This window comes from Lotus japonicus, chromosome 4 (assembly GCF_012489685.1).
Source record: "Lotus japonicus ecotype B-129 chromosome 4, LjGifu_v1.2".
NCBI classification, from domain to species: domain Eukaryota; kingdom Viridiplantae; phylum Streptophyta; class Magnoliopsida; order Fabales; family Fabaceae; genus Lotus; species Lotus japonicus.
The window spans coordinates 9,508,321-9,534,860 of record NC_080044.1 but is presented as its reverse complement, the minus strand read 5'-3'; the positions used below and the strand labels follow the sequence as shown (position 1 = coordinate 9,534,860).

Sequence of the window (26,540 nt, the reverse complement as noted above, 5' to 3'; positions counted from 1 at the left end):
AACTCATATGTAAGTACTTTTTGAGTCCGACAACTTTACCTGCCTTGGACCGAGAGTTCGAGACACTATCCCTTACTTAATTTTTTTTATTTTATCAATTTTTTTTTTGCCAAAAGTACATAATATAAAACTGTAAAAGTATATATTGGACCTGATATGAGTATGCCCCAATAAGCCCAAAATAAAATGGACAGAACAGAAACATAGAACAAAATAGAAGGCCTTGTTCTTGTTCTAGTTTTCCTCGTCGTTTTGTGTTCACATTGGTTTCAGTGAGTAAAGTTGAGCTTAGAACTCCGAAGACTTTGAAAATTCATGCTTCTCTGGTCACCAAAACCTTGCAAACTGAAGGAGGCGGCGAAACTAGAATCTTCTTCTTCTTCCGTTACCAATCAAGCTCATGGAATCGTGGCTGTAACGGCACCTATTTCAACTACCGCATCCCTTTTGTTTTTTCCTTTCTCAATCGCAGTTTCTGGGCAAAAGAAAGGTGGGAAATCGAGGAATTGGAACTTGGAGGTAGAATTCATTGATGGGTCTCGTCTGGAATCAACGAGGCTCGAGAAATGAGACGAACACCAAAGAAGGTTTACCAATTTCCACTGGTGCTGTGGTTCCCAAGAAGAGATGGTCTAACCTGATGCCTCTGTTTGTGGCCCTTGTGGTCATTGCGGAGATCGCGTTTCTGGGTAGGTTGGATATGGCGAAGAACGCAGCCATGGTGGCTGACTTGTTCTACCGGTCCCGTGTGGCTGTGGCGGCGGTTGAAGGTGATGATATGGGGTTGGATATGGTGGTTGGTGATCCGAATCTGGAATCAGAGAGTTGTGAGAAATGGTTGGAGAGGGAAGATGCTGTCACATATTCAAGGGACTTTGCCAAGGAACCTATTTTTGTTTCTGGAGGTGATCAGGTTTGTTTATTTTTTACCATTTTCATCTTCTTTTTTTTCCTTTTTTATATGCTAAGACAAAATTAGTAGCTGTTCTCAATTATTTGAAAGAATTATAGCTTATACACAATTTTTTAAAGGGTTTAAGCATTTGGTACTATGTTGTTCTAGTTTAAGCAAATGTCTCGAATGTAGTTGTGTTAAATACTTGGTAGGAAGAGCTTGAACAGGATTGCACAGATGTCCCACCCGGCTCGAAAAGGATTGCCTTTGTTCATACAGCATCTTCTGATTCTTACTGTATGTACCTCACGAGTTACGAGTTGCAAGCACCAAAAGTCGAGTCATAAGGCGCGCTTAAATGACATTAACTTCCCCAACAATGATTCTTACATTAATGTCACACTAAAAACCTCATAAAGACCCCGCAATGGGAGGTTGTAAGAGTTACTTCAAGCGAACTGAGAACTCGATGGGTAACAAGAAACCTTTAAGAGGGAGCCTAGCTCAACTGAATAGGGATCTTCACTCTTATACAGTTCTTGGAGTCCAGACTGAACATTCATAACATTTGGCCTAGAATCCCGGAATTTCGAGAGAACACTATATTTTTTCTTGGTTATTTTTTTTAACGCTTTTGAACGATTCTTATAATTTCCAGCAACTATGCATTTGCTTTTCTTTACTGGATGAAAGGGTAGTTAATGATTGTGTATTTTGTCATGCTTGTTTTGTTATTGATAGGTCAAAAAAGTAATTCATATATGTAACCTGATAATTGTTCTTAAGAAGTATGTGTTATTCTTCTTGTCCATCTAAAGTTTTTAGTTCACGCAAATGCAGGAGTGGAAATCGTGTTCAGTCGGGTGTAAATTTGGGTTTGGTGGGGACAAGAGACCTGATGCAGCATTTGGGTTACCTCAGCATGGTGGGACAGCTAGTGTTCTGCGATCAATGGAATCAGCACAATACTATTTCGAGAATGATATTTCCGTGGCACGACGGTGGGTAAGCACTGTCATAAAGTGTTAATTCATTCAATTAGACCTTGGTTGTGCATTGTTTCTACTGTTCCATGGAAATATGTTGGCAATGCAGAGAACAAATTTTACTGGTTTAATGTCATGGGATTGTGGACCCGATAAAGGGTGAACTTAACCTGTAGCCTATAAGCTAATATAGTGCAGGGTTTCAATTGCAGCTGTTACCCTTTCTTCACTGCACTTGCAACTATGTCTACTTTTCATTGCAAGTGATAATTATTGCATAATCCTCACTTTTATGCTTTTACTTTCTTCAATTGATTTTTTCTTTCATCCTGTTCTTTAGTGTAGAGAATTTTCCATTCTTCAAATTTAGTAAAGAGTTTCAATAATTAAACTAATATACAATATCCTTGTCTACCAGGAAGGGATATAACATTGTAATGACTACCAGTCTATCATCTGATGTTCCGGTGGGATATTTTTCATGGGCTGAGTATGACCTCATGGCTCCAGTAATGCCAAAAACTGAAAAGGCTCTTGCAGCTGCATTCATTTCCAATTGTGGTGCTCGAAATTTCCGGTTGCAAGCTCTTGAAGCCCTTGAAAAACTAAAAATCCCGATCGACTCTTATGGCGGTTGTCATAGGAATCGTGATGGAAGAGGTACACTACAATAATTTTAAAATATTTAAACATTTGTGTCTGTCAGTGTCTCATGTTCAAAAGGTACACTATAACAGATGTTTTCCTTTTGAATAGTGTAGTTGTTGTATCCCCTTTATGCTGATACTGTTGAGTGTTTCTTGAATTTCCCAAATTTAAATCACTTCGGTTCTACCTTTATGATTTTATTTATTATCAGCAACTGCACTTTCTCTATTGACGCTTTTGGTGTTTTTTTGGTTATATAAGGGAACAAAGACATTTGGTTCCAGATTTTAGACATTTAATGACTGTAACATGGTTCTAACTTCTAATATTCCCGCAAACACTTCAATATTTCTAAGATTATCTTTTATATCAATGAAACACTTTCTAATGAATGTTGTGTTGAACCTAAAAGTATGATCTGAGCACAAATTGACCAATTGCCTTTTGCTAGATAGTAGTATAAAAATGGAAGTTGCAAACATTTGATCACCAGATTTTCTCATCTAAGTTACTCAGTGAGAGGCTTGGACACATACTGAAGAACTAATGCTTATAATTTGATTTTTGGTTGACCATATTTTTTGATTTTACATAGAATCGTATTTTGGTTCTTCTAAAAAAGTTTCTGGCATTTAGTTTGTCACATAGATCTTTCCAACGATCTTGCTCTAAAATTGAACTCAGTTCTGTATTTTGGTAAGATAATCAGTTTCTTTTCCCTCCCCTAAAATACTGCTTCAGTGGATATTGCCACTAAAATGTTTTCATTAGTTTATATCCAGCTAAAATGTGATCATTCAAAAAACTGATAATATTGCTGCAAAAATATTTTCAATTACTTTCACTCCTGCTATTTCCATAAATTGAACGGTTGTTATTGTAGATACGTATTAATTTAAATTATGTACCCCTAAAAATAATAATAAGCTGGATTCTTTGACTATAGTATATATGGAAATTACTTAATAGAGAATGCTGGGGAACCTATTTCACTTCATGCTAGCCTTCACCAAGAATTTCAATTTCAATTTTTTTATGATGATGATGATGATTATTGTGTAAAATCCACTAAGGGTCTAACTTTTGAATGATTTATTGTTTTAAGTCTTTTGAAATTATTCTTTTGTTCGACAATAACATCTGAAGTAATGATGAGTAGGTGGTGATGCTGTTATTTGTTAATGTATATTATTATAATTATTATTTTATTTTATAACAGTGGACAAAGTGGAAGCACTGAAGCGCTACAAGTTTAGCTTAGCATTTGAAAATTCTAATGAGGAGGATTATGTAACTGAAAAATTCTTCCAATCGCTTGTTGCTGGTATGGAAATATATTATCTCCTTTCCTTCTGTCTTATCTTCATTTATTTATTAATGTAAAACTAGTTGTTGACGGCCTTCAGAAATACTTTATTTCGGTTCTTGCATCAGTATCGTTTTTTTAACCCCACCTAATCCCATCAATCGCCAAGATTTTCTATATCAGGAATGCAATTTCCAAAGTTTATTTGGAGTTGAATGCTCAGTTTTGGATTTTTTAACATTAAGGATAATAAATTGTTCCGACCTAAAACTTATTTATAAACCTGTCCTTTTTATAATTGTGAGATAATATACAATATTTAGTTATAAATTATAAACTCAGTGGAATCTGATATACTCTCTGTGCCTATTGGCAATGTCTGCAATGCCTGCATAATCACTCTGCATTCGTGAACGAACTTTGAGGTGATGACTGATGAACCAAATAAAAAGTGTGAGGTGATGATCCTAAAATAGACTGGTGTGCAGGGTACATTTGTGATAGTTTGGTACTGTTGGTATGGATTACAAATTTATTTTGTACACATATAGATGGTGAAAGCAACTTCCTAAAAATTAAAATTTTCTCTAATATGTCAATGCAATAAATGATAAATGTTAATATTTTATCGAGTCATATTAGTCTATTGTTCTTGGATGCTCCATCATTGAATTTATATGTAGAAAAAGAAGTATGCATTTCCATGTAAACTTGTACAAATATCTGCTCACGATGCTGCTTTCCTGAAATTATTCTTACTGTAGGAACTATCCCTGTGGTTGTTGGTGCTCCAAATATTCTAGATTTCGCCCCTTCTCCTGGTTCAGTTTTACACATTAAAGAGTTGGAGGATGCTGAGTCTGTTGCCAAGACCATGAGATACCTAGCAGAAAACCCTAAAGCATATAATGAATCGCTGAGGTAAATTACACAAAGAAAATAAATGAAGTTCCTTTAGTTTTCTAATTCTTCCCAATGACTTAACACCAAAATTGAATCCTATAATACTGAAGTATAAAATCTGGGCAGTGTCATGGTATCTTGCGGGCATCGAGTTTATCTGGTTTCAAAATGTGAATGGATTTTGTGTTGTGTTCTTTCTTCATTTTTTGAAAATCTGAATGCATCCTGAAATATCTTATTAATAGGTGGAAGTATGAGGGTCCATCTGATTCCTTCAAGGCCCTTGTGGATATGGCAGCTGTACATTCATCTTGCCGCCTTTGCATTCACTTGGCCACAATAAATAGAGACAAGGAAGAAAAGAGCCCTAGTTTTAAGAAACGCCCTTGCAAATGCACTCGAGGGTCAGAAACTGTATATCATATCTATGTGAGAGAAAGGGGAAGATTTGAGATGGAGTCCATTTACTTGAGGTATACTATTTAGTTTGATTAGTCATTTATTCTTTACGCTATAATCCTACATAAGCTATAATCAATCAGGTATGAAAATGCTAGGCTTTCAGGACATTTAATCAAACATGTTGGCATCGCCTGGCTGCTTGTAATTCATAAGCTGTATATAGCTGCCCGGATTTATCTTCCCTAAAGGACAAAGTGCAATGATTAAGAAATTAATGGTTGATCAGAGAGCACTATAGTTTGTTATGCATGAACAAGTACTTGATCACAATTTCAGACTTTGATTCAATGGTTTTGCCGACTTACTTTATCCTCTGAAATGACTCGCTCACTTTATGAGCCAATCTGTATAAAAAAGAATATCATATAGATGTTTTTGGTCAGAGCCAGACCAATTGAATATCTGTTATTAATCTTCCAATTTTAGCTTATTCCATCGTTTTAGGAAGAATTTCAAGAGATATTTACCAGGATGATCACTCATTATTATGCCATCAATTCGCAGGTCTAGCAATTTAACCCTGGAGGCCTTGAAATCTGCTGCTGCATTGAAGTTCAAATCCCTGAATCATGAACCTGTATGGAAGCCAGAACGACCCGAAAAGCTAAGATGGGGCAATGAATTAAAAGTTCACAAAATATACCCTGTTGGGTTGACACAGAGAGAAGCTCTTTTCACCTTCAACTTCAATGGCGATGCGGATTTCAGGACTCACTTGGAAAGTAATCCTTGTGCCAAGTTCGAAGTCATTTTTGTCTAGTATGTGCTAACTAACTGCTCTACACGAATATCTAGCAATGTTACTCAAGCTGAGGGCTGAGGTTATAGGAATGAGCATGGCAATGGTATTGGCATGGCTTTATAGTGCTCTCGTTGAGGATTTTTACATCTGAAATATATTTGACTTCATTTGAACTCGTTTTTGTGCGAGATATCAAGTGAAGATCCGTATTTAATGTTTAGTTATAGAGTTTTTATTTGAGAATCTAGATATACAATGACATGGATGGAGAGCAAGACAGTTGTTATATACTTTTTTATTTTAAACAACAGTTGTTATATACTTACTGTGAGTGAAAATTTAATTGAAACACAATGGGTATTCTATTCATGATGAATATATTAACTGTTTGTTTGGATAAGGAAAAAAAGCGATGGAAAGAAAATAAGAGGGAAATAAACCCATTTGGGGGTAGTGCAGGTTTTTAGAATAGTGAGGAGGGTTATAGGGAGGCAAAGTGGTAGTTAGTCAGTCCTTGTTGATGGTGGTTTATAGTTGATGGGTTGTTGATGGAATAAAGGAACTGTGGGAGAATATTTGATAAATGGGTAAATGGTCACTTTGGTCTTTGAAAGTGTCCACCGACTTCACATTCGTCCCTGAATGAATTTTATCCATCCTGCGGTCCCCCAAAGTGTCAAACGTCCGTCACTTTAGTCCTTCAGTTAAAAAAAGTATAACGGACGTTAACAATTTCTCTTTTTTTTAATAAAATAACATAAAATTTTAATTATCTTCTTCATCTTCATTCATCTGAAGATTAGAATCCCCAACCAAATTAACATCTCATCCCACAAACCCAGATCTCATCCTATAAACCCAGATTTCAAGAACATTTAAACTTTCAAAACAAATCCACTCAACATTTTTCATCCCCATCCTCAACAACAACAACACCCATAAAACCCCAGATTGTACAACTAAATCCATTAAAAACTCCATCTTCAATATTTTATTCATCATCATCTTCATCCTCAAATTACCACTACGAAACCACCACCCACCACCACAGACAAGCTTCTAAGTTCTAACCACCATCAACCTCCCTCAAATAAACCCCAAATACATACCCATTGAATCCAACGAGTTTAAGGGAGAGGAAGCCATCACAACTTCATATTCTCTAGCGACTCATCCACACTATTTTCTTCATTTTCCAATGAACCAGATAATTCACTGATCATCTTTCATGTTCGGCGCAGATCTGGGTTGGATCGAAGAAGAGGGTTTCCGGGTCGAAGAAGAGAGATTTCTGAGTTCAATGGTCAGATCTGAACAAAAAAGGGATAAACTTTGCTGGATTTTTCCTTCAATCTGTATGATTTCTGGATTTGGCCTTCTATCTGAACAACCTTCTTCTTCCCTTCTTTGCCTTTGACCCGAGACCACTAGTGGGTCTGCTGCAAAGATTGTTGGCGAGGCTACTGATGTACGATGAAGATGGTAACTGCGATGGTGGTTGGGATCTGCAGCAAAGGGATCTATTTGTGGGGGTTAGTCCAGAGGGACCAAAGCATAGGAAGAAAATGGAGAAGAAGAGTAACGATATTGTTTAGTCTGATGTAAAATGAAAAAGAAGAATTTGATGAAGAAGATGAAGAGTGAGATCAAGATTCAGATGAATGAAGATGAAGAAAATAATTAAAAGTTTGTTATTTTATTAAAAAAAGGCTAAAAAGCACTTTTGGCCCCTGATGTTTCAAGTTTGTGCAAATTCTGCCCCTACTCTATTTTTGTCGATGTTTCTACCCCTCATGTTTTCAAACAGTGCACCGTCTACCCCTCCGTCAGTCAGACGATAAAAAACTAACGAAATAAGCTGATTTGGCTTTTTTTTTACATATTTTTTTTTGACCTGCCACGTGGAAATTACAAGTGAAATTGGAAAAAGGCGGCATGAGAGATTCAAACTCAAGACCTGTAAGTAGAAAAACATGCATTTAACCAGTTCAATTACATACATAATTGATATATACATCAAGCAAATTTAATTTATATCATTTCCTTGATCATCATCAACTTCATATACTCCTCTTCATCTCTCCAATCCACTCAGGAACCTCTCCTGAGAAAGCCTTACTAACGGAGGGGTAGACGGTGCACTGTTTAAAAACATGAGGGGTAGAAACGTCGACAAAAATAGAGTAGGGGCAGAATTTGCACAAACTTGAAACATCAGGGGCCAAAAATACTTTTTAGCCTAAAAAAAAGGAAATTGTTAACGGCCGTTATACTTTTTTTAACAGATGGACTAAAGTGACGGACGTTTGACACTTTGGGAGACCGCAGGATGAATAAAATTCATTCAGGGACGAATGTGAAGTCGGTGGACACTTTCAAGGACCAAAGTGACCATTTATCCTTTGATAAATACCCATTTTAAAAGGATGAAATTTGCCTTTTGAATCCTCTTCTCTAAGAATGTTTAGATTCTTTAAAACAAACACGTGTTGGTCTAATGATAGATAAATAAATTAGATTCTCGTAAGAGTGAGAATTTATGTTTGAACTCTGGAAATATTTTATTGTTAGAAATTGTTGCGGTTTTCCGGCCGGATTTACACTCATTAAAGACAATAAATTTTCAAACAAAACCTAGGGTGAGACTTTAAATTCCAAAAGGGAAACTTGGGTCAGTTTTTTAAAAGAACCATATTAGAAAATAGGCTTAATACATCAGAAGGCCCCTGTAATTGTAAAGGGAATCAAATCCAGGGCCTAGAAAATTTTTGCATCAAATTGGGTCCCTAGAATTTTTTTTCAATTCAATTAAGGCCAAAGTGTGCCAGCATTCAATTTTATCCCAGTCATCAATTCCACGTGGCTTTTATAATTTTTTTTTAATTAAAAAAATAAAAAAATTATTTTTAATTCCAACTCAATTATTTAATCAGGAAAAAAAATTAAAAACTTAATAAAAACCCTTCTCGAATAATCCTTTAATTCATCAACAAAGGACCCATATCTCCTTCATCATTAAAGACCCAGATCTCCTCTTTCTCTCTTTTTCTTTTTCGTGATGGGGGTTGGGTTTCGGGTTGGGGTGAGGGGGTGAGGTTGCAGGTTGCGGGGTTGGGGCTGGAGGTGCGAGTGAGGGTGAGGTTGCAGGTGGGTGGGTGTTGGGGTTTAGGGGTGCGAGTGAGGGTGAGATTTGGGGGGTGCGAGTGAGGGTGAGGGTGAGGTTGCAGGTTAGGGTTTGGGGGTGGAGGTGAGGTTGCTGGTGGGTGAGGGTGAGGTTGCAACGGGTTGGGGTTTGGGGGAGGGTGAGGTTGCAGTTGGGTGAGGGTGAGGGTTAGGTTGCAGGTGGTGGGTGTTAGGGTTGAGGTTGCAGCCTTGCAGGTGGCTGGGTTTAGGGTAGAATGGTGAGATGAATTTGGGTAGATGAAGATGTGAGTGAGTTTTCACTGGTTTCTCTGCACTGTATTGCCTCTTCCTCTGCTCTGGCATCATGTTTTTTTCTTCCACTGGTTTCCAGCCCAAGGATATGCTGCGTGAAGGAATCCTCTCTGGGGGAGATCGTTTTTTTCTTGTTGTTTGGCTTGATGCGCCTTGCTTCTGCCTTGTTTTTGTATTGGTTTTGCAGCAAATTAATGGAAGATTATGACTTTTTTTTAGAAGTTGAAGAATTGTGTTGGAAAGAGAGAGGAAGCATATTGAGATTTTTTATTTGATTCAGATGAGAGATGAACATGGGTTTGATTTTGATGAAGATGGAGATGATTTGAGGGGAATTGATTTTGTTAATTAAAGGATTATTAGATTAGGTTATTTATTAAGTTTTTAATTTTTTTAATTGAGTTGGAATTAAAGATAATTTTTTATTATTTTTGTAATTAAAAAATAATAATAAAAGCCACGTGGAATTGATGACTGTGATAAAATTGAGGGCTGACACACTTTGGTCTTAATTGAATTAAATTTTTTTTTCTAGGGACCCAATTTGATGCAAAAATTTTCTAGGCCCTGGATTTAATTCTCTTTACAATTACAGGAGCCTTATGGTGTATTAAGCCTAGAAAATACTCTCAAATCTAGAGCTAGTTCAGCAATTCAGAAGTGCAAGTCTTTCCCTTTACAAAAAGGTGAGGGATCAATTAAACTTGATCGTGATTGTTGGAAGCTAACATGAAATTGTTAATTATTAATTCCACATACTTTGGTTCAGGATGTGGCGATGAGAGATAGAACATGAGTGTATGAGCTGACTCTTGGCAACCATGTAAGGTCTATCCCCGGCTCCACCATGTAACTTGTTCAGCCCTATGTGGGGCAGTGACCACTTATGTTTGGTATGGTTCCTTTCTCACTTCTGGTGTGCCAAGTGATATAATGTTTCGGATAAAAAACTTAATGGTATTGTTTGTTCTATTGCACAATAAAAAAGCCACTCTTCCACTTTCATAGTATATATTAATCTGACAATTTATCTCAATTTTCTACTTTCTAACATGTGACATGGCATAAATAGAGAATAATAAAAACAATACCTTTATAAGTGTACTTAAGTTTTGTCCGTTTGTTTAATGACAAAAGTTACTATAAACAATATAAATTTTGTTTTGCTTTAGCCACCGGTCACCACAAGGGAAAGAGGCCCCACATGACTAATTTGGCTTGTGATACGGTAGTGATGTCCATAGCTACAAAAGTTCAATTTTTGACCTCAGGGGGGATCGAACCCAGACCAGAAGTCTAGGAGAAATTTCTTAAGAAAATGCACATTCACCACTTGTGTCACCCCTTGTGGTTAAATAACAATATTTTTTTTTTTTTATAGGCAAATGTTAGTGGTTAGTTGTTAGTAAGCTAGAAATTCCCTTCAAAGTGCCCTTCCAGGATTCGAACCCTGGACCTTCCCCTCCCCACCCTTATGTCCTAACTCTTACCCCTTGAGCTAATTATAGACATTCATTTGAAATAATGAACCCTTCATAAAGTGCCATGCCATACTAAATTAGTTAATATTCAAATGCTAGAAAAACCAAAAAATAATTAGATAAAATGTGCAAACAACTTTCTGAATTTTTTCCCAAACGCAAGTTCAAAACTCTATAATGTTCACAACAAAGATAAATAATTATAATGACATGAAATATTTATAAAAAAAAATCAATACTGCAACCATTATCTAAACAGACATGATTTAGCAATAGAAGAATATAATTTAACATTGGAATTGAATTTTGAAATTAAACTTGGGTCTTTGAAAATTTTCAGAACGTTAAATGCTGAATCAAATGTCCTCCCGAATTTGTCATTCACGTCAACTTTGGACATGAATTTTTTGTGAATTAAATCACATATTTATCTAGGAGGGTGTGTCATGCAACCGTTCTAGATCAAGTGAAAACAAACGAAAAAAATCAATATCTAATTAATTTATTGATAAATTGAAATGAAGTTGTATATACATGGATATGTTCACTTTTTTCATTTTTTCCAGTATTTCGTTGATTTTTTTTATTGAACAGAGCATAACTATCGCGAATAAGACCAGTGATGTAAAAAACATAAATGAAAATCAAATTGAATATAAAACAAATTAATTAAGATACAAAGTTAATTGAAGTTTACCGGGTGGTAGGATTGATGTGCATGTTATCGTTTGAATAAAAAAAAAAGTGTTATGTCAGAGTATGCAGCTCTGTGACATTTAGTCATTTACAATCATGATAGAACCATTCATCAGCACTAACAATTTCCTTAATCGTTTCAAACACAATGAATATAGTACGTTGTAAATAATAAATAGATGGATTAAAACATTTTTAAGTAAAAAATAAAATATTTATTAAAAGTGATAATAACATATTGATTTGCACTCCACTAAAATTTTAATGTTTGTGTGTGGTAAAAGTTTGGGGAATTCATCTTCTTCAGCAATATTAAGACGATCAATTACCACATTCATTATTTGACAAACAGATAATAAGATATAAATATCTTCTTTTTTCAAATAGATATAAATACATTCTTATTAATTACTCGATTTGAAATATAATTATTTATTTTTAATTACAGTGAATTCATTCTTATTGCATGATTTTTTAGGTAATTTCAAAATTATGAAATAAATTCATATTCTCAGACTTCAAAATTAATATTATTTAAAAGTGGGTTCTAGGATGAAAGATAGTGACAAGTTTTTCACATATAAAAAAGTTAAATTACCTGCTATAGCAGGTGGTAGTGACCTGTTGAGAAAAAAATAAAAAAAGGAATGTTACAAAAATGCCCTCCTCCCCTCCACCTCTCCTCCCATGCTCCTCTCTCTCAACCCTTGTTCCTCCACTATCTCCCCCTTCCCCACCACCTCTCTCTTCCCCCACCTGCCTTCCCCTTCCCCCACCTACGCTCCCACTCACCTCCTCTCGTCCTCGATCTTTTTCTCCTCTGCATTTACCTTGCCACGTCCAAATAATGATGTCTTTTAACTTTTGTTACAGGGAAACCACCGAAATGAGAAAGGACTAATCAGTAGAAATAATTTAAACAGAGAAGAATTCAAAATAGTGGCTAAAACCATGATATTATGATGCCACATAACAATTGCACATTTCATTTTCGTAATATTAAGCATTTTATTTATCACTTTCTTTCTACTTAAATACATGATAATTTTTAATTAATTCAAAATTATGATATTAATTTAGAAATTAAGATTTGATAATTAATTTTATCTAAAAATATATTTATAATATATCAAGTATTTTAGAAAATATGATGTATATCTAAAAAAGAAAGTTTACGAATAAATTAATAAATTAAGTAAAAAAGAACAAATTAGCTTAATTTTAAATTTAAATCCTAATTTAAAAATTATAATGCTTATTTAAGATCCATAATCTAAAATAAAATAAATTAAAACTAATTAAAGAATAGAACAGTCAATAATAGAGTTAATTGAAATTTTGACTGAATATTAACGTATAATTAAATTTTCATAATTCAATTAAATTTACTTCCTTTTAAAGTTTCTATATTGATTATTTTAAAATATTTCTAAATCTTTGAAATGTTGATTAACTTTGATTAGTAATTTATGTAAATATGTAATGTGTTGACTAATTTTTCAACAAATAGGAACACAATTTCAGTCATAAGTTGATTTTAGATACGAAATTAAGTGAATTAAATTGGTTTCAGTCATAAGTTGATTTTATATATCATATTTTTAAATTTAATGTTTTTTTTAAATATTTGATATTTTATTTATTTGAAAAAGGATTCAGAATTAAAATAATTTTCAAATTTCAATTCACATTTAGTAATGTATATCTTTTCCATTTTTATAAAGCCATGATAATCATGACAAAAACAAACGAAATTTTATGTTTACTTACTTCGTAAATACGATTCGAAAAAAAAACTTCGTAAATACACATTTTAAAACAAATTTAAAATTGTCACTGCCATTTAATTCATAAAATATTTAAACCAAAATAATTATAATCAATTTATGCTTTAAATTCATTATACCCTTTAAAAAAATTACTAAAACAAAATTTTTCCTTCCAATAATTTTGTATTAAATCTAAACGAAAAAATAATCTAATTTACGAAAAATTTAAAACTTAAAAATAATTATTCTCTCATTTAAGTAAATTACATATATATTGATATTTAAAGATATTGAAATTATCATATAAATATCACCTAATATGCATATTAAAAAAGACATATTTTCCTTCAGGAACAATAATTTCTGGCCAGGGACATGACTACCGTATCTCGAGCCAGATTAGTCACGTGGGGCCCCTTTCCCCCGTGGAGACTGGTAGCCAAAGGAGAAAAAAAATGCATAAAATAGTCAAATAGTATTAATTCCCATCAAATTGTGCATTAAAGTGCATTATGCCGTAATTCATTTTGAAATTATTTAAATTAAAACCAAATCCTAACATTCAAAATTTAATTTAATGGTTTGAATAGTTTATCATCAATATAATAGTAATTACGGATTTGACTTGGCATCCTATTTTAAATAAGTTGATGGGATAATCATAAATTATTTAAAATTTAAACCAAATCTCAACATTCAAAAAGATTTAGTTTTTAGTTAAGAGTTTGTTTATTTTGTAAAAAATATTTCGGTTTTTGTAAATCTTGCAAATTATAATAAATTTATTTATTATTTAAAAAAATTCTTTCTTTCTACGCAATCACTTTAATTTTCTTATTAGAAATTTTTTTTAGGCCAAAATAAATGATCATCTATTAGTCAAATAAACTAAATTTTATTCTTCATCTATCTTATTTTAAATTCAATATACAAAAGGTTCAAATCTAATAATCTTATAAATAATATAAGTTTAAAAATTAGATAACAAATGGTGAGAAATTTGATATAACTAATTTGTATTGGATAATTCAGCTAAAAATAGACAATTGAATTATTAAATTTGCAAAACGATTACAAATCCCATATATTGTCAGACATTTTTTTGTAAACCATAGTCTTTGTTTTGTTTGTCACCTTTCCTTCTGCATCCATAACTAATAATTTGAGTTCATTTCTTAACCTTACACTTGAGAGAGCTACATAAAATTGACTATGTGTGAAGACCGGGTGAAAAAGGTATAAGCCAATATGAGACAATGACTGGCCTTTACTTTTATTTATAGTCATTGCAAAACACAGACTGATCGAAAATTGACGTCTTTCAAACTTAAACAGGTAACCTAAGTCAGATGGCACCATGTCCTTTCTTGGAATGAAAATGTCATCTCCATTGTTAGTTCGTGTTAGTACAGTGACACGTGTAACATTTGTTTCAAGATCAGACACAATTAGTCGCGTCTCATTGCATAAATCGGCTGCTTGATCTATATTTCTTAAAAGCATTATCGGAGCACCTACCTTCAATGTTATTTTGTGATTCGGTATTCCAGAGCATGTAATATCATTTAAGAACTCAATAGTAAACCACTTTGACTCGTTTTCGGTGTCCTCATCAATATCACCTGGAAGAAATTCAAGGATGAAATCATTAACATTCTCAACAGATTCCAAGGTAGGGCACAATATGCATCGTTCCTCCAAAAACTTGTCAATCTTCATATTCTGCACCAAATTGGGAAATGTGAAATCAACCAGATCGAGAAGAGGATTTTCACCTGAATATTAAAAGATCTGCTAGAATTTCAATATCTGATTCACCACGCTCATTTGAATAGAAATCACCATCACCGATTTTGAGAATCTAGTCAGCAACTTCTCTTATCTCTGATGCATGTTATGGTGAACCTACTGTGCCTAATCTCATGTTTCTAGTAAGCTTTAGAAGCTTACAATGTTTCCAAAGATCAGAAGAATTAACCGCAGCCGATACGATGTCTTGTCTTCCCCCTTTTGGAATGACCGATAGAATTTGTTTGAAGTCACCACTAAGAACTACAACCTTACCGCCAAATGGCTTGTCCATGTTGCTTTCATATTCTTTTCTCATTATATCTCACAAAGTCCTATCTAGTGCCTCGAATCAATTCTTATTTAACTTAGGAGTTTCATCCTACATGATCAATTTAGCACGCAATGAAGCAATATAGTTCTTTCATCCATAGGAGCTTCATTTAACATAGGAGCTTCCTCTTAAGTAAATTTTCTCTTATACTACTTTGTTTGGTGTTGCAAGTAGTTCTTTCATCGGTCTGCAAAGGAATGCAACATTTTAAATGTGTTGCTCTTCCGTTGGGCAACAACAATGAAGCAATATCACTTGAAGCTACATTCAGAACAATCATACTCATTGAATGAATGGCTAAATATAAAGTATTCCAGACGAAAGTTTTTCCTGTTCTTCCATAGCCATACAAAAAGAAAAATCCACCATTATTAGACAACACTCACTGCATTATGTTATCATCTACACCATTATGTTCAACTATCATCATATTTAGAAAGGATGCATGTTTAGTTGCAATTTCTTCTTTATTGTAGTTAAGCTCTTCTACTATGAACTTGTTTTGAAACTAATCCACATCATCAAATATCAGATATGGTAAACAACTATGATCTTTTAGAAATTTACCATTTCGTTGGAGTATTTTTTCAATAAAAAAACAAACACAAATTTTGCAACTGATCATCGTCTATACATAGATTTGAAAATGACAATGTTAAATTCAAATTAAAATGATTAATTAGATAACTGAGGTGATAAAATAAAATAAAAAAAACCACAAAAATAATATTTTGGAACAACCTGGTATTTGAAGTATTCACCTTCTTTAATGCAAAAATTCCATCAGCTAGTAATCTCCATGTAGCATTCCAAACAAAATTAGATAACTGAGGTGATAAAATAAAATAAAAAAACCACAAAAATAATATTTTGGAACAACCTGGTATTTGAAGTATTCACCTTCTTTCATGCAAAAATTCCATCAGCTAGTAATCTCCACGTAGCATTCAAAACAAAATTTGGTCGACTCATTGTGCACATGAATAGCAAAGTAGCGAATAACGGTCTCAACTTCTTTATTTTTAGATTTTTTGTATTCCATAAGTGTTTGAATGAAAGACACTTTGCTGAACTTTCCATAGAACAAAGCTTGAATTGTTTTTAGACTTAAATGTAAATTTAAATCTCAAGTAAAGTATTCCCCCTCACTGTGAGACATTTTTACTCTATATTTTAAATATAAAAAATGTCAAATATATGTTTTTTTTAATCTACGTACAATATATTAGATTATCATAGATCAAAGCATCATAGCAAAATGAATGAGGTTCCAGCCTTAAGTCTTAGCACTAAAAAGATAGAGAAAATTTATACAAACAACCATAAAGAATTTGAAACCCATTGGCAGATTTCACATTAAGAGAGAAGGAAACAAAATCACCAATTATCACTTATTCACTTAGATAGATCACCAATACATTAGAACTTAAAGTGCGCACTAATTTAGCTACCCCAACACTGATTTTTTAATTGAACAAATATCTTAGATTATTATCTACCCTCTAGCAGCTTGATGATTTCAAATTATGGGACCAATCAGCACTGCTCCTAGTTTAAATTATCTACCCTCTTTTCATGCTGCTGCTTCTTCTTGATGGCATACAGCCATGTTCCTGCATGCATGCATGGTCAATATGAGAGTCCAATGTATCATAGAACATGATGATGGTTAAAGCAAAACATTGATTCTATATACTGATAGATAGAATGATACTCTTGAAAGAGAATAATTACTGCAACGATACTATGAAAACATGTATATTTCTCTAATGCTGCCAGAGCAAGAATTACATAAACACAACATAATCCAGCTAATCAGTGAACATGGTTCTAACAACTTGACCAAACTTATTGGTCTAGGCAAATAGATGAACAAATTCATCAATCACATCATTCAGGCTCTTGGACGTGTTCACCCATTCTAGCATTTTCTTAGAGTATACATGCGCATTTAAGTTGCTTGCGAAGAACCTATCAGCCTCTAGCCTCCTGCATAGTGTTGATCAAATTCAAATCTATTATCCAATTTTCATTTACAAAACCACTTCACAAAAGCCCAAATATACTTTAAAACATAAGGTACTTTTCTTTCAAATAACAACACGATGCAGGGACATTTACAATTATAATGAAGAATTTGGTTCACCTAATGTTCAAGAAAAGGGACATTTACAATTATAATGAAGAATTTGATTCACCTAATGTTCAAGAAAAGGGACATTTACAATTATAATTACCATAATGTAAGCCAGTGCCAATAATTATAGAAGATGGAATTCGATTTAAGTTATGACCAGAGTAAAATCTAGTCATCAACAATAATCAAGCCTAATCCCATATGATGGACTTAGACAAACTTAGTACATCATTATACCATAAAAAATTCATTCATTGATCAACTGTTTCTCTGTTAGCATTATTACTCTTTAGGCTTATGAGGATAGCAAATGAATATTCAAAGTTAGGATGTAGAAGCAGAAAAAAACACTTTGATGGTAGATTACAACTCAGGGTGTGGAAATCATTAAAACATTTGCCATCACTCAACCATGATTGAAATATGAACAACATATGTAATAGCAAGCACTGAAACAAAAAGGACAGGACTGAACTTACAGACAAAATATGCTCTGACACTCGATTGTCCAAAAATGAATCAGGTTTGTTTCATTACATGCACTATTAGATATATATATTAAGAACCTCAAAGACGGAAGTTGAAAATGAAACATAATGGATATGTAATTAGCTTTGTATGATGTATTGCAGCTCATATATTATTTTTATCAAGATAAATCTGAGACAATATTTTCAAAACATGATACTAATGTCTATTGCGCCATAGACTCCAGTAAATCATGATAACAAAAGGACAAATTCTAAACAGTGGAACTTATAAGAGAACTAATAAAGAGTGAAACAAAATAAAGTATACATAAAACAAATGAAATCTAAAAATAAAAATGAATCATGAATCAAAATCCATTCAATATAACAAAAAAATCAAATTAAAACCTGAAAAAAAGTCCATTCAATCAAACATAAACATTATAAATGAAAAGAATTACCTTTCCCTAAATGATTCCCTAAACCGAGTATATTTGGGTTGGTCCTAGAACAGAATGATAGCCATGATCAGTACACAACATTATTTTGGTGCATGGATGAACCATATAAAAAAAGGGATATACAAAGCAAGCATTTTATCAAATTGCATTTTAGTTGCCAAAATTTAAAGGCAATACCATCAGGGTCAAAAAAGAAAACTTTTTTTTATCTTCCGATTAGGTAACACAGAACATTTTTGTTCCCATATATCATCAGGGAAAAAATCAGCCCACTAAAACCATATATAAACAAAACCAAAAAGAACGTTGTTGAGATCATGTGAGAATACACTGAACAATTTGTTTGTGAGTTGTGACTCTAGCAACCTCAAAGTAGGCTTGAAAAGTGCAAAATCATCAGTTCCCATATGGCTCATTAGAATAGGAACCAAGAATGCATCACTAAGAATTGATGTAAGAAGAAGCTGTAAAAAAAATGAATATGAATGATAATTAATATAAATGAAAAGGACAAACCCTGTTTCTCAGAAATGCAAAAAAAGTAATGGACTGGCCTGAGAACCAATGACTTAAGCAATACTTAGAACATTCAAGAGGATCAAAATAAGGAGGCTTCAGCTTTGTGTGATTAGTCTGATCAATTAAGAACATAAAGTCAATATAGGCTATATATAAAAGAAGCCTTATAGTAGTAGTCAATAATCTGATTTTCTTTTTGATAGTAAGCTAACATGGCATCAAACACTTCAACACAATAAATAGTCAATTCTTATTGACCATAGTATTATAATGCCTTGTTCCAATGCCTAATTGGTTGAATTTGTTGACTAAATTACTAACTTAGTATTTATATGATCTGGAAGTGGATGGTGCTAGCTAGACTATGATCAGTTCGTCAGTATAATACACCATGTGGTCTTCAGAATATATTATTTGACATATTAAATTGATGGTGGTCCTAAACTTCTTGCTGTATGAAATGTATTCATATTTATATAATGTAATTTTAGTATTCCAATGCTATTAGTTTAAGCAGTCTTTTTTTAGTATACATAAAGTGAGTGCAAGCAACATGTTACCTAGAAGAATCGGAAGGGGAGAAAAAGGTGATCGAGTGGAAAAAGTGTTACCTAGAAGGAGCCAATATTTAAGAGTTACAAAAATGTTTTTCATCCACAAACAATTGGCCTTTTCTGCACAAAGGAGCAACATTTAGAGGCAGAATAACAATTCTTCATAAGAGGTTGGCATGATTATAGCAAGGAAAACAAACATAAGAGGGTGGAGGAAAGAGGAATCAAAAGGTTAAATACCAATGAAGCAAACACCAATCTCATCGATCATGAGATTACTGATCGATGCAAGCGAAAGAGGAAGCCTTGGTCGAGCCCTCAGGACCGTAGAGAGAGAGCCAAGCTGCTCCTATGGGTGCTTCATACTATGAAGATTTGAGCCACTAATCGGTGCATCTATGCACTTTATCTTGCAAATTATTGCAAGGGAAACCAACGCAGATCAGCAATACAAAAACCAAGTACAGATTATCCCTCCCCCATCAACAATCTGTATTTTTTATCAAATACCAAACATGAGAAAAGCTAACTATAATTAAGAGTTGCAGCACAAGAATTTAGCTGATATGAATATGAGCAGATCCATTAGTCATGAAAAACTAATGCTTCAGTAACGCAAGGAATGCACAGGTAATAAGCCAGAGAGGAAACACAGCTAGGAAAATAAAAGAAGAAAACACATAAAAGAATGACAGGTTTGTAAAAGATGAACCATAGAGCAAACAGTGAGGCTACCTTTGCTTTGAGATTATTTTGTTATTTTGTTATAGCCATACCTTCTTTCATAACAACTAAACTGCAACTCTGATATGTCGATTCTTCTCTTTTCTTGCCCCTGCATTGAAGCGAGCACCACCACCAGAAATCTGAAACAATCCTAGATAGAGAGCAACAGTAAAAAAAAGAGTTTAAAGCAAATGAAAAGAAAACACTGGAGCCAGATGAAGGGAAGGGGTGGAGGGATGAAAATAGGACTTTGGGGCCTGTTTGATTTCTGTTTTTAAAAACAGTTTTCTGTTTTATAAAATTAAAAAACAAAAAAACTTGTTTGATAAAATTATTTTCTTAGAATTGTTTTAAAAACTGTTCCCTATTTTTTTGTTTTTAATACAGAAAAATCAGAACAAGAAAAAGTTGTTTTTGTTTTCTATTTTTCAACTTTTTTATTCTGGAACAATGAAACACGGAGAACAATGTGTTTTCTTGTTTTTCATTAATGGCATGATTGTAATTAAACGGAATTAGAGTATTAAAACACGCAAGGAACCCACGCTCTTCCTCTTTGTCGCTCTCTTCCTGTGGTCGGCGGCCGTTCACTGTGGCTTGCGCTCCGAGGGAGCAACGAGGGTCCAAGGGCGGCTAGCAGGAGGTGGCAGCATGCATGGCGCACGGCGGCGAGGAGAGCAAAGGGGGCGAGGTGGATCGGACAGTGGTGCTGAGGTTTCCGGCGGAGAAAAGAGGGGTTGGGTCACTGGTTTCATCATGAGTTACTGGTGGCTTATCAATTTGGGGAAAAGGCTCTTTGGTCGGTTTTTTTATGGTGGTTTCTGGTGAATGGGTGATTCAGTGAAGATTAGGAAAGGGGCTGCCATGAGAGGCAGACAGGTACTGGTTTAAGCTTGTGATGGGGGGCGGCTGTGGCTCTGTTTTGGTGGTTGAAGGTTTTGTGCAGAACAGAGTTGATTATTGGAAGAGAGAAAATGGTTTGTAGTGAAACTCATGGGGTTTATATGCAACTGCCAGGGTTGAGGTGGGAGATGATGAAGGATGAAGTTCTATGATATTCTCTGTAAAAAAGAAAAACAAATTGGAGGAGGAAGATGATTTTTTTTGTCCCCATTGCTGAATCAGAGAGTCTCATTTATGCTATCTTTTTAATCTTTGTTTTCTGTCTGATTCCCCATAGTTCCACTCTGAGGTCCCTTTCCTTCATCTGATTTTTGCTGCGCATGAATCAATGCAGTGAATGCACAGCAGGTCTTATGACTTATCCTTCTCACTTTCCTCTTCAAAAAAAAAAGTAATGCTCACATGATCTTTGTTGAACACTTGTGCACAATGCTATTTAAATTGCTTTGTTATGCACTAATGTTGACTTAGAGTCGTGAAGAATTAACCAAAAATTGCTTCTTGTTTCAATGGCAAGGCTGTGGGTATCTCCATAAAGGAAAGGGATTTTGGTGCAAGTAGGTGACGTCCCTACTAGTTATGTTCACGTGCTGCAATTTTGCTGTTGGAAGAAAGGTTTTAAGTTTCATAAAATAAATAAATAAACATAAAACCAAACAAGCTTTTTGATTTCTTTCCTCTAAATAATGTTTTTATAACAAGTTTATCAAACAAGTTTTTTTGTTTTTTTATTTCTAAATCTGTTTTTGAAATAATATTACCAAACAAGTTTTTTTTTTTCATTTCTTGTTCTGAAAAGTTGTTTTTAAAAATTGTTTTACAAAATAGTTTTGGAAACAAGAAAATTAAAAACACAATCAAACAGGCCCTTGCTATTTACAAAAAAAAACGCATGGCCAAATTTTCCGGGGAAAATAGGATTGGAATTTTAAATTGCATTTGAGCAGCTGTTACACAAATCAGAGTTAATTGGGAGTGATTAAGAGATAGAATTTCAAATTTAAAAAGTTGTTTTAAATGGAAAAAAGTAAGTAAATTTAGCAATTCATATAAGGAAACAAAATCAACAACTTTGCTAATGGACACTAAAATTAGGGAATCAGCAGAAAGGAATTAGAGATTGAGTATCCTTTTCAATTCAAAATTAATAAACGATTAAATTAAACTTATCAGTAAATAATCAATTAATGGAGTGAGTAATTTATGGTCAAGAACAAATTCAAATTCAAAAACACTAAAGTCTAAGAGATGAGACAATGAATGATTAAGGTTTCAGTAGCTCTGCATACCATGGTGGCGGCACAGAAGGATTAAGAAAATTAGACAATGAAAATGAAAATAGTACCTGAAAATGGAAGCAGTTTCAACTGCTTCAGCAGTTCACGTTGACACCATCCAGTCTCAAGCCCTACAACTGCAAGCCAAAACCAAAGAGGGAATCAATGATTAAACCTTCTTAGAGGTTCTGAAGCTTGATCCACCTTCCATTAGACACGTCATATTTCACTTTGGAAAGATCAAACCTCCTTCAAAGCACTGAAAATAGGCACAGATGCACGCATTGTAAATATTATTTACAGAAGAAAATACACCTTAGTGGATGTTAAATGGTAAAAGGAACTGTACAGATTTCACAAAAAAAAGGTAAAAGGAAATGGACAGATTTTACATGAGAGACAGATACCTGACACATACCAAAACCTAATCAATTCATAGACTCAAAAAATTCAAACTTAGAGTAATTGCAAGTGATTCAACACAATGAAAAAAAGGAACCTAGAAACGAAGAAATCAAGATGCGAACAAAAGCCACCAGAAGTCATGAACAACAAAAACCCAAACTTAATTCATGAATATTTGGAGAACAAAAAAAACGTACCTTAATGCGCCTGGTCAACTTGTGCTTGTTGACCTCCATGTCTTTGATGTCAATAGCTTCTTCTTGAGGAAGCTCAAGATCATCAATAATCTCAGGGGCCTCCACTGGATCAACAATTAAATTTTCTTCAGTAGTCCTGCAATGCAAATCAAATGAAATTAAATTCATAGATGTTGATTTTGTTGAGTGATTATTTGAATATGAAACCCTAACAAAGAGGAAAGAAAAGGAAGGTAGAGCGAAGTGCGAACCCGATCATGGTGAACTTGAGTGAGGAATTCAGAGAGGTTGAGAGAGTTAGAGAGAGTCGTCGTTGAGCTTGTAACCGAGTTTAGGGTATAAGAGCTTCTGGCGAATGGGTAAAACGATGGTTCTCACAGATTCGACGCTTGAGTTCGCCGACGGCGTCGTCGCCGCAGACTCGCACCGTGTAATCCTTACCGCTACATTTGACCTTGAGTGGCATCTCCTCCTCCGATGACGGTGGCAATGGCACTGAAGATGAAGAAACCATGTCTCTCTGACTCTGGAAATTGAATCCCTAAACCAGTTAAGGCCACCAGAAGCAGATACAACCCAAAATCAAGACAGGAAGAATTGGAAGAAAAAAAATACGTACCTGAATCGAGACTGGAAGAGATGGATTGAGGGTTGAAACAACAGAGAAGGAAAAGAGATGAGAGAGGGGGAAAAAACGCGTCTTGATATCAATATATGGAATTAAAGACAGATGTGTGAAGGATAAGGAGAATGGTGTAGGATAAGAGGAATGCATGTTTGAGTGCCATGTAGGATTTTTTCATATATTAACCAATCAGGAGATGCCACATATGCGATGACTGGACTGAGATCTCTTCCTGAATGTATATACTATGGATTTATTGGTAAAAAATTTGAATTTCCTTCATTTTAATACAAAAACAATGATAATTTTTTACTCTTAATGTTAACAAAAAAACACTAAAATCGATACAAAACCCTAATTGTGCAAACAGACAAAAACCATAAAATCGGTCGAAAAACCGAGAATCGACCCGCAACCCGACATGAAACCAAAATTTGGTAAAAAAACCTTAATATCAACTGTAAACTAAAAACCCTATAATTGGCCGAAAAAACCCTAAAATCGGCTAAAAACCTAAAATTGACTCTAAAACCCAAACCCTAAAATCGGTCATAAACCCTAAAATCAGCTAAAAAACCTAAATTCGACTCCCCTAACCCAAACCCTAAACCCTAAACCCTTACCTTAAACCCTAAACCCCTAGCCTAACCCTAAACCCTAAACCCAAACCCTAAACCCTAAACCCTAAACCCTAACCCTAAACCCTAAACCCTAAACCCTAACCCTAAACCCTAAACCCTAAACCTAACCCTAACCCTAAACCCTAAACCCTAAACCCCTAAACCCTAAACCTAAACCCTAAACCCTAAACCCAACCCTAAACCCTATCCCTAAACCCTAAACCCTAAACCCTAAACCCCAACTCTAAACCCTAAACTCTAACCCTAAACCTAAACCCTAAACCACCCTAAACCCTAATCCTAAACCCTAAACCTTAAACCCTAAACCTAACCCTAACCCTAACCCTAACCCTAACCCTAACCCTAAACCTAACCCTAACCCTAACCCTAAACCCTAAACCCTAAACCCTAACCCTAAACCCTAAACTTTAAACCCTAACACTAACCCTTGAAACCACAAAACCCTAAATCTTAAACCTTGAAATCTTGAAACCCCGAATCCATAAACTAAACCCGAAACCCTAAACCCTAAACTAAACTTTGAAACTATGAAACACTGAACTTCGAAACCCTAAACCCCAAAACCTATGAAATTTTAAATCCTAAACCTTAAAATTTTGAAACCTTGAAACTTTGAAACCTTGAAACTCTGAAACCCTGGAACCTTAAACTCTGATACCTTGAACTCTAATGCATTGAACACTTAATCGTGAAACCCAAAAACCATGAACTTGATCATGAGCGAATTTGTTGATGTTGCACCCACGAAGTATAGAAAGTACCAAACATTGGGAACTACCTGGGGAAGAGTTAGGAACAGGAACAAGGAGAAGCGAGAACCACTTAAATAGAGGAATCGATTGTATTTCCTCCTTTGTTCCCCATAGTCTATTGATACCATCAAGCACAACCTGCCAATCACAATTCATGAAAGCTCTAATGTCGTTCAAAATAGGGCAGAACCTTGTGCTCTCATCCACCTCACAGATGACGTTCATGTACCCCCCTTCCCAAAGTAGGAAGAGGTCGTCCCTCAACGCAGGAGCCTCCGCAAGAAAAGCATTACCACCCTCAGCAAAAGAAGTGAAGCCAAATAACCAAGAACCATTAGCATCCTTAGCCAAACCGCCTCCACCCATGTAAATCTCCATCTCCTTAAAGCTCCCATCTATGTTGAGTTTCACCGCGCCCCAACGATCTGAAAGCCACCTATTGCTGTCATCAAGCCTCTGAGAACGGAGGATGAAAACAATTTGATCATGCTCATAATAAATACGGCACCACGCTTCCTAAGCCGTCTAAGGGGAGTCTTCAAAACCCATATTATTCCGCCATTTTCAAAGACTCCAAAGACAAGAAACAAACTTCACTCCCAACATGCCACACGCATGAGACTTCACCCAACACCACAAATTCGGTTGCATAAATTAACCAATTCTCCAACACTAGTGACTTAGTCAAGTAGTGTTTGAGGCCAGGTCCAAAGGATATTCCAGAATCAAGTTACAACCTGCACTAGTTGAGTACTATCCTTGCAATGTTGCTAAGCCCAAACATTTCTGGACCAATTACCATCGTTGTTTTTTTTGAAATAACTATCATCATTGTTTCACATGCGCAACATTATTAAAATGTTTTTCCTTCTCTACAAAGCTGGATATTTTTTAAATAAAAGAACTAAATATGTTTCTGGACACTATAAGATAGTGAGTTATTAGATTTGGTCCCTCAAAACACTTTTCTTTTAAAAACACATAATTTTTAAAAATACTCATATATTGGGCCTAGAAAAACCAATACATTCAGGAATAGTTATTTTAGAGAACAATTTCTTTATTAATTTCCAATCCTGAAATCGAATTTTGGTTTTAGTCCCTCTCACTATCAAAGACTCAAATATGTGTATTTTCAAAATTAGAAGAGATATTTCAAAGAAAAAAATTTCAGGACTAAAATTGATACTTCTCTATTTTGTAGGGATAAAAACCTATTTAACCCAATAACTAAATTTTCTCCGACAAAGAAACACCGCCACCAATTTACCTCCATTTTGACTAACCATGTGCTTTGACATCTAGTTCCAGTTGAATCAAACACAAACACGACCCTTTGTCACAACCAAAGGTCCATTGTAGCAACAAAGAACCTCTTGCCTTCACGGAAGGTTCCACTCCTCTCATCCTACAAAAACCATGTCCACC

The 26,540-nt window shown here is 34.5% G+C and overlaps 2 protein-coding genes across 2 annotated transcripts; one reads left to right on the top strand and one right to left on the bottom strand.

The window, feature by feature from the left end:
• Positions 1 to 185: 185 nt before the first annotated feature.
• Positions 186 to 6,263, top strand: LOC130711874 (glycoprotein 3-alpha-L-fucosyltransferase A). The gene is made up of 7 exons (XM_057561649.1): positions 186 to 913; positions 1,736 to 1,896; positions 2,300 to 2,541; positions 3,749 to 3,853; positions 4,600 to 4,756; positions 4,984 to 5,211; positions 5,705 to 6,263. The coding sequence occupies exons 1-7, from the start codon at positions 533 to 535 to the stop codon at positions 5,958 to 5,960; spliced, it is 1,530 nt and encodes a 509-aa protein (XP_057417632.1). The 5' UTR covers positions 186 to 532; the 3' UTR covers positions 5,961 to 6,263.
• Positions 6,264 to 14,394: 8,131 nt separating this feature from the next.
• Positions 14,395 to 15,430, bottom strand: LOC130712253 (uncharacterized). The gene is made up of 2 exons (XM_057562086.1): positions 15,274 to 15,430; positions 14,395 to 15,098 (listed from the first exon to the last, which is right to left on the bottom strand). The coding sequence occupies exons 1-2, from the start codon at positions 15,428 to 15,430 to the stop codon at positions 14,395 to 14,397; spliced, it is 861 nt and encodes a 286-aa protein (XP_057418069.1).
• Positions 15,431 to 26,540: the final 11,110 nt, after the last annotated feature.

Bases quoted from the DNA above. Each gene is read 5' to 3' on its own strand.
- LOC130711874 (XM_057561649.1), top strand. From the start codon at position 533: ATGGGTCTCGTCTGGAATCAACGAGGCTCGAGAAATGAGACGAACACC. The intron at 914-1,735 runs GTTTGTTTATTT...ACGCAAATGCAG, and splicing joins TTGTTTCTGGAGGTGATCAG to GAGTGGAAATCGTGTTCAGT. The intron at 1,897-2,299 runs GTGGGTAAGCAC...CTTGTCTACCAG, and splicing joins GATATTTCCGTGGCACGACG to GAAGGGATATAACATTGTAA.
- LOC130712253 (XM_057562086.1), bottom strand. From the start codon at position 15,430: ATGAGAAAAGAATATGAAAGCAACATGGACAAGCCATTTGGCGGTAAG. The intron at 15,099-15,273 runs GTAAGCTTCTAA...TTTAATATTCAG, and splicing joins TTCTGATCTTTGGAAACATT to GTGAAAATCCTCTTCTCGAT.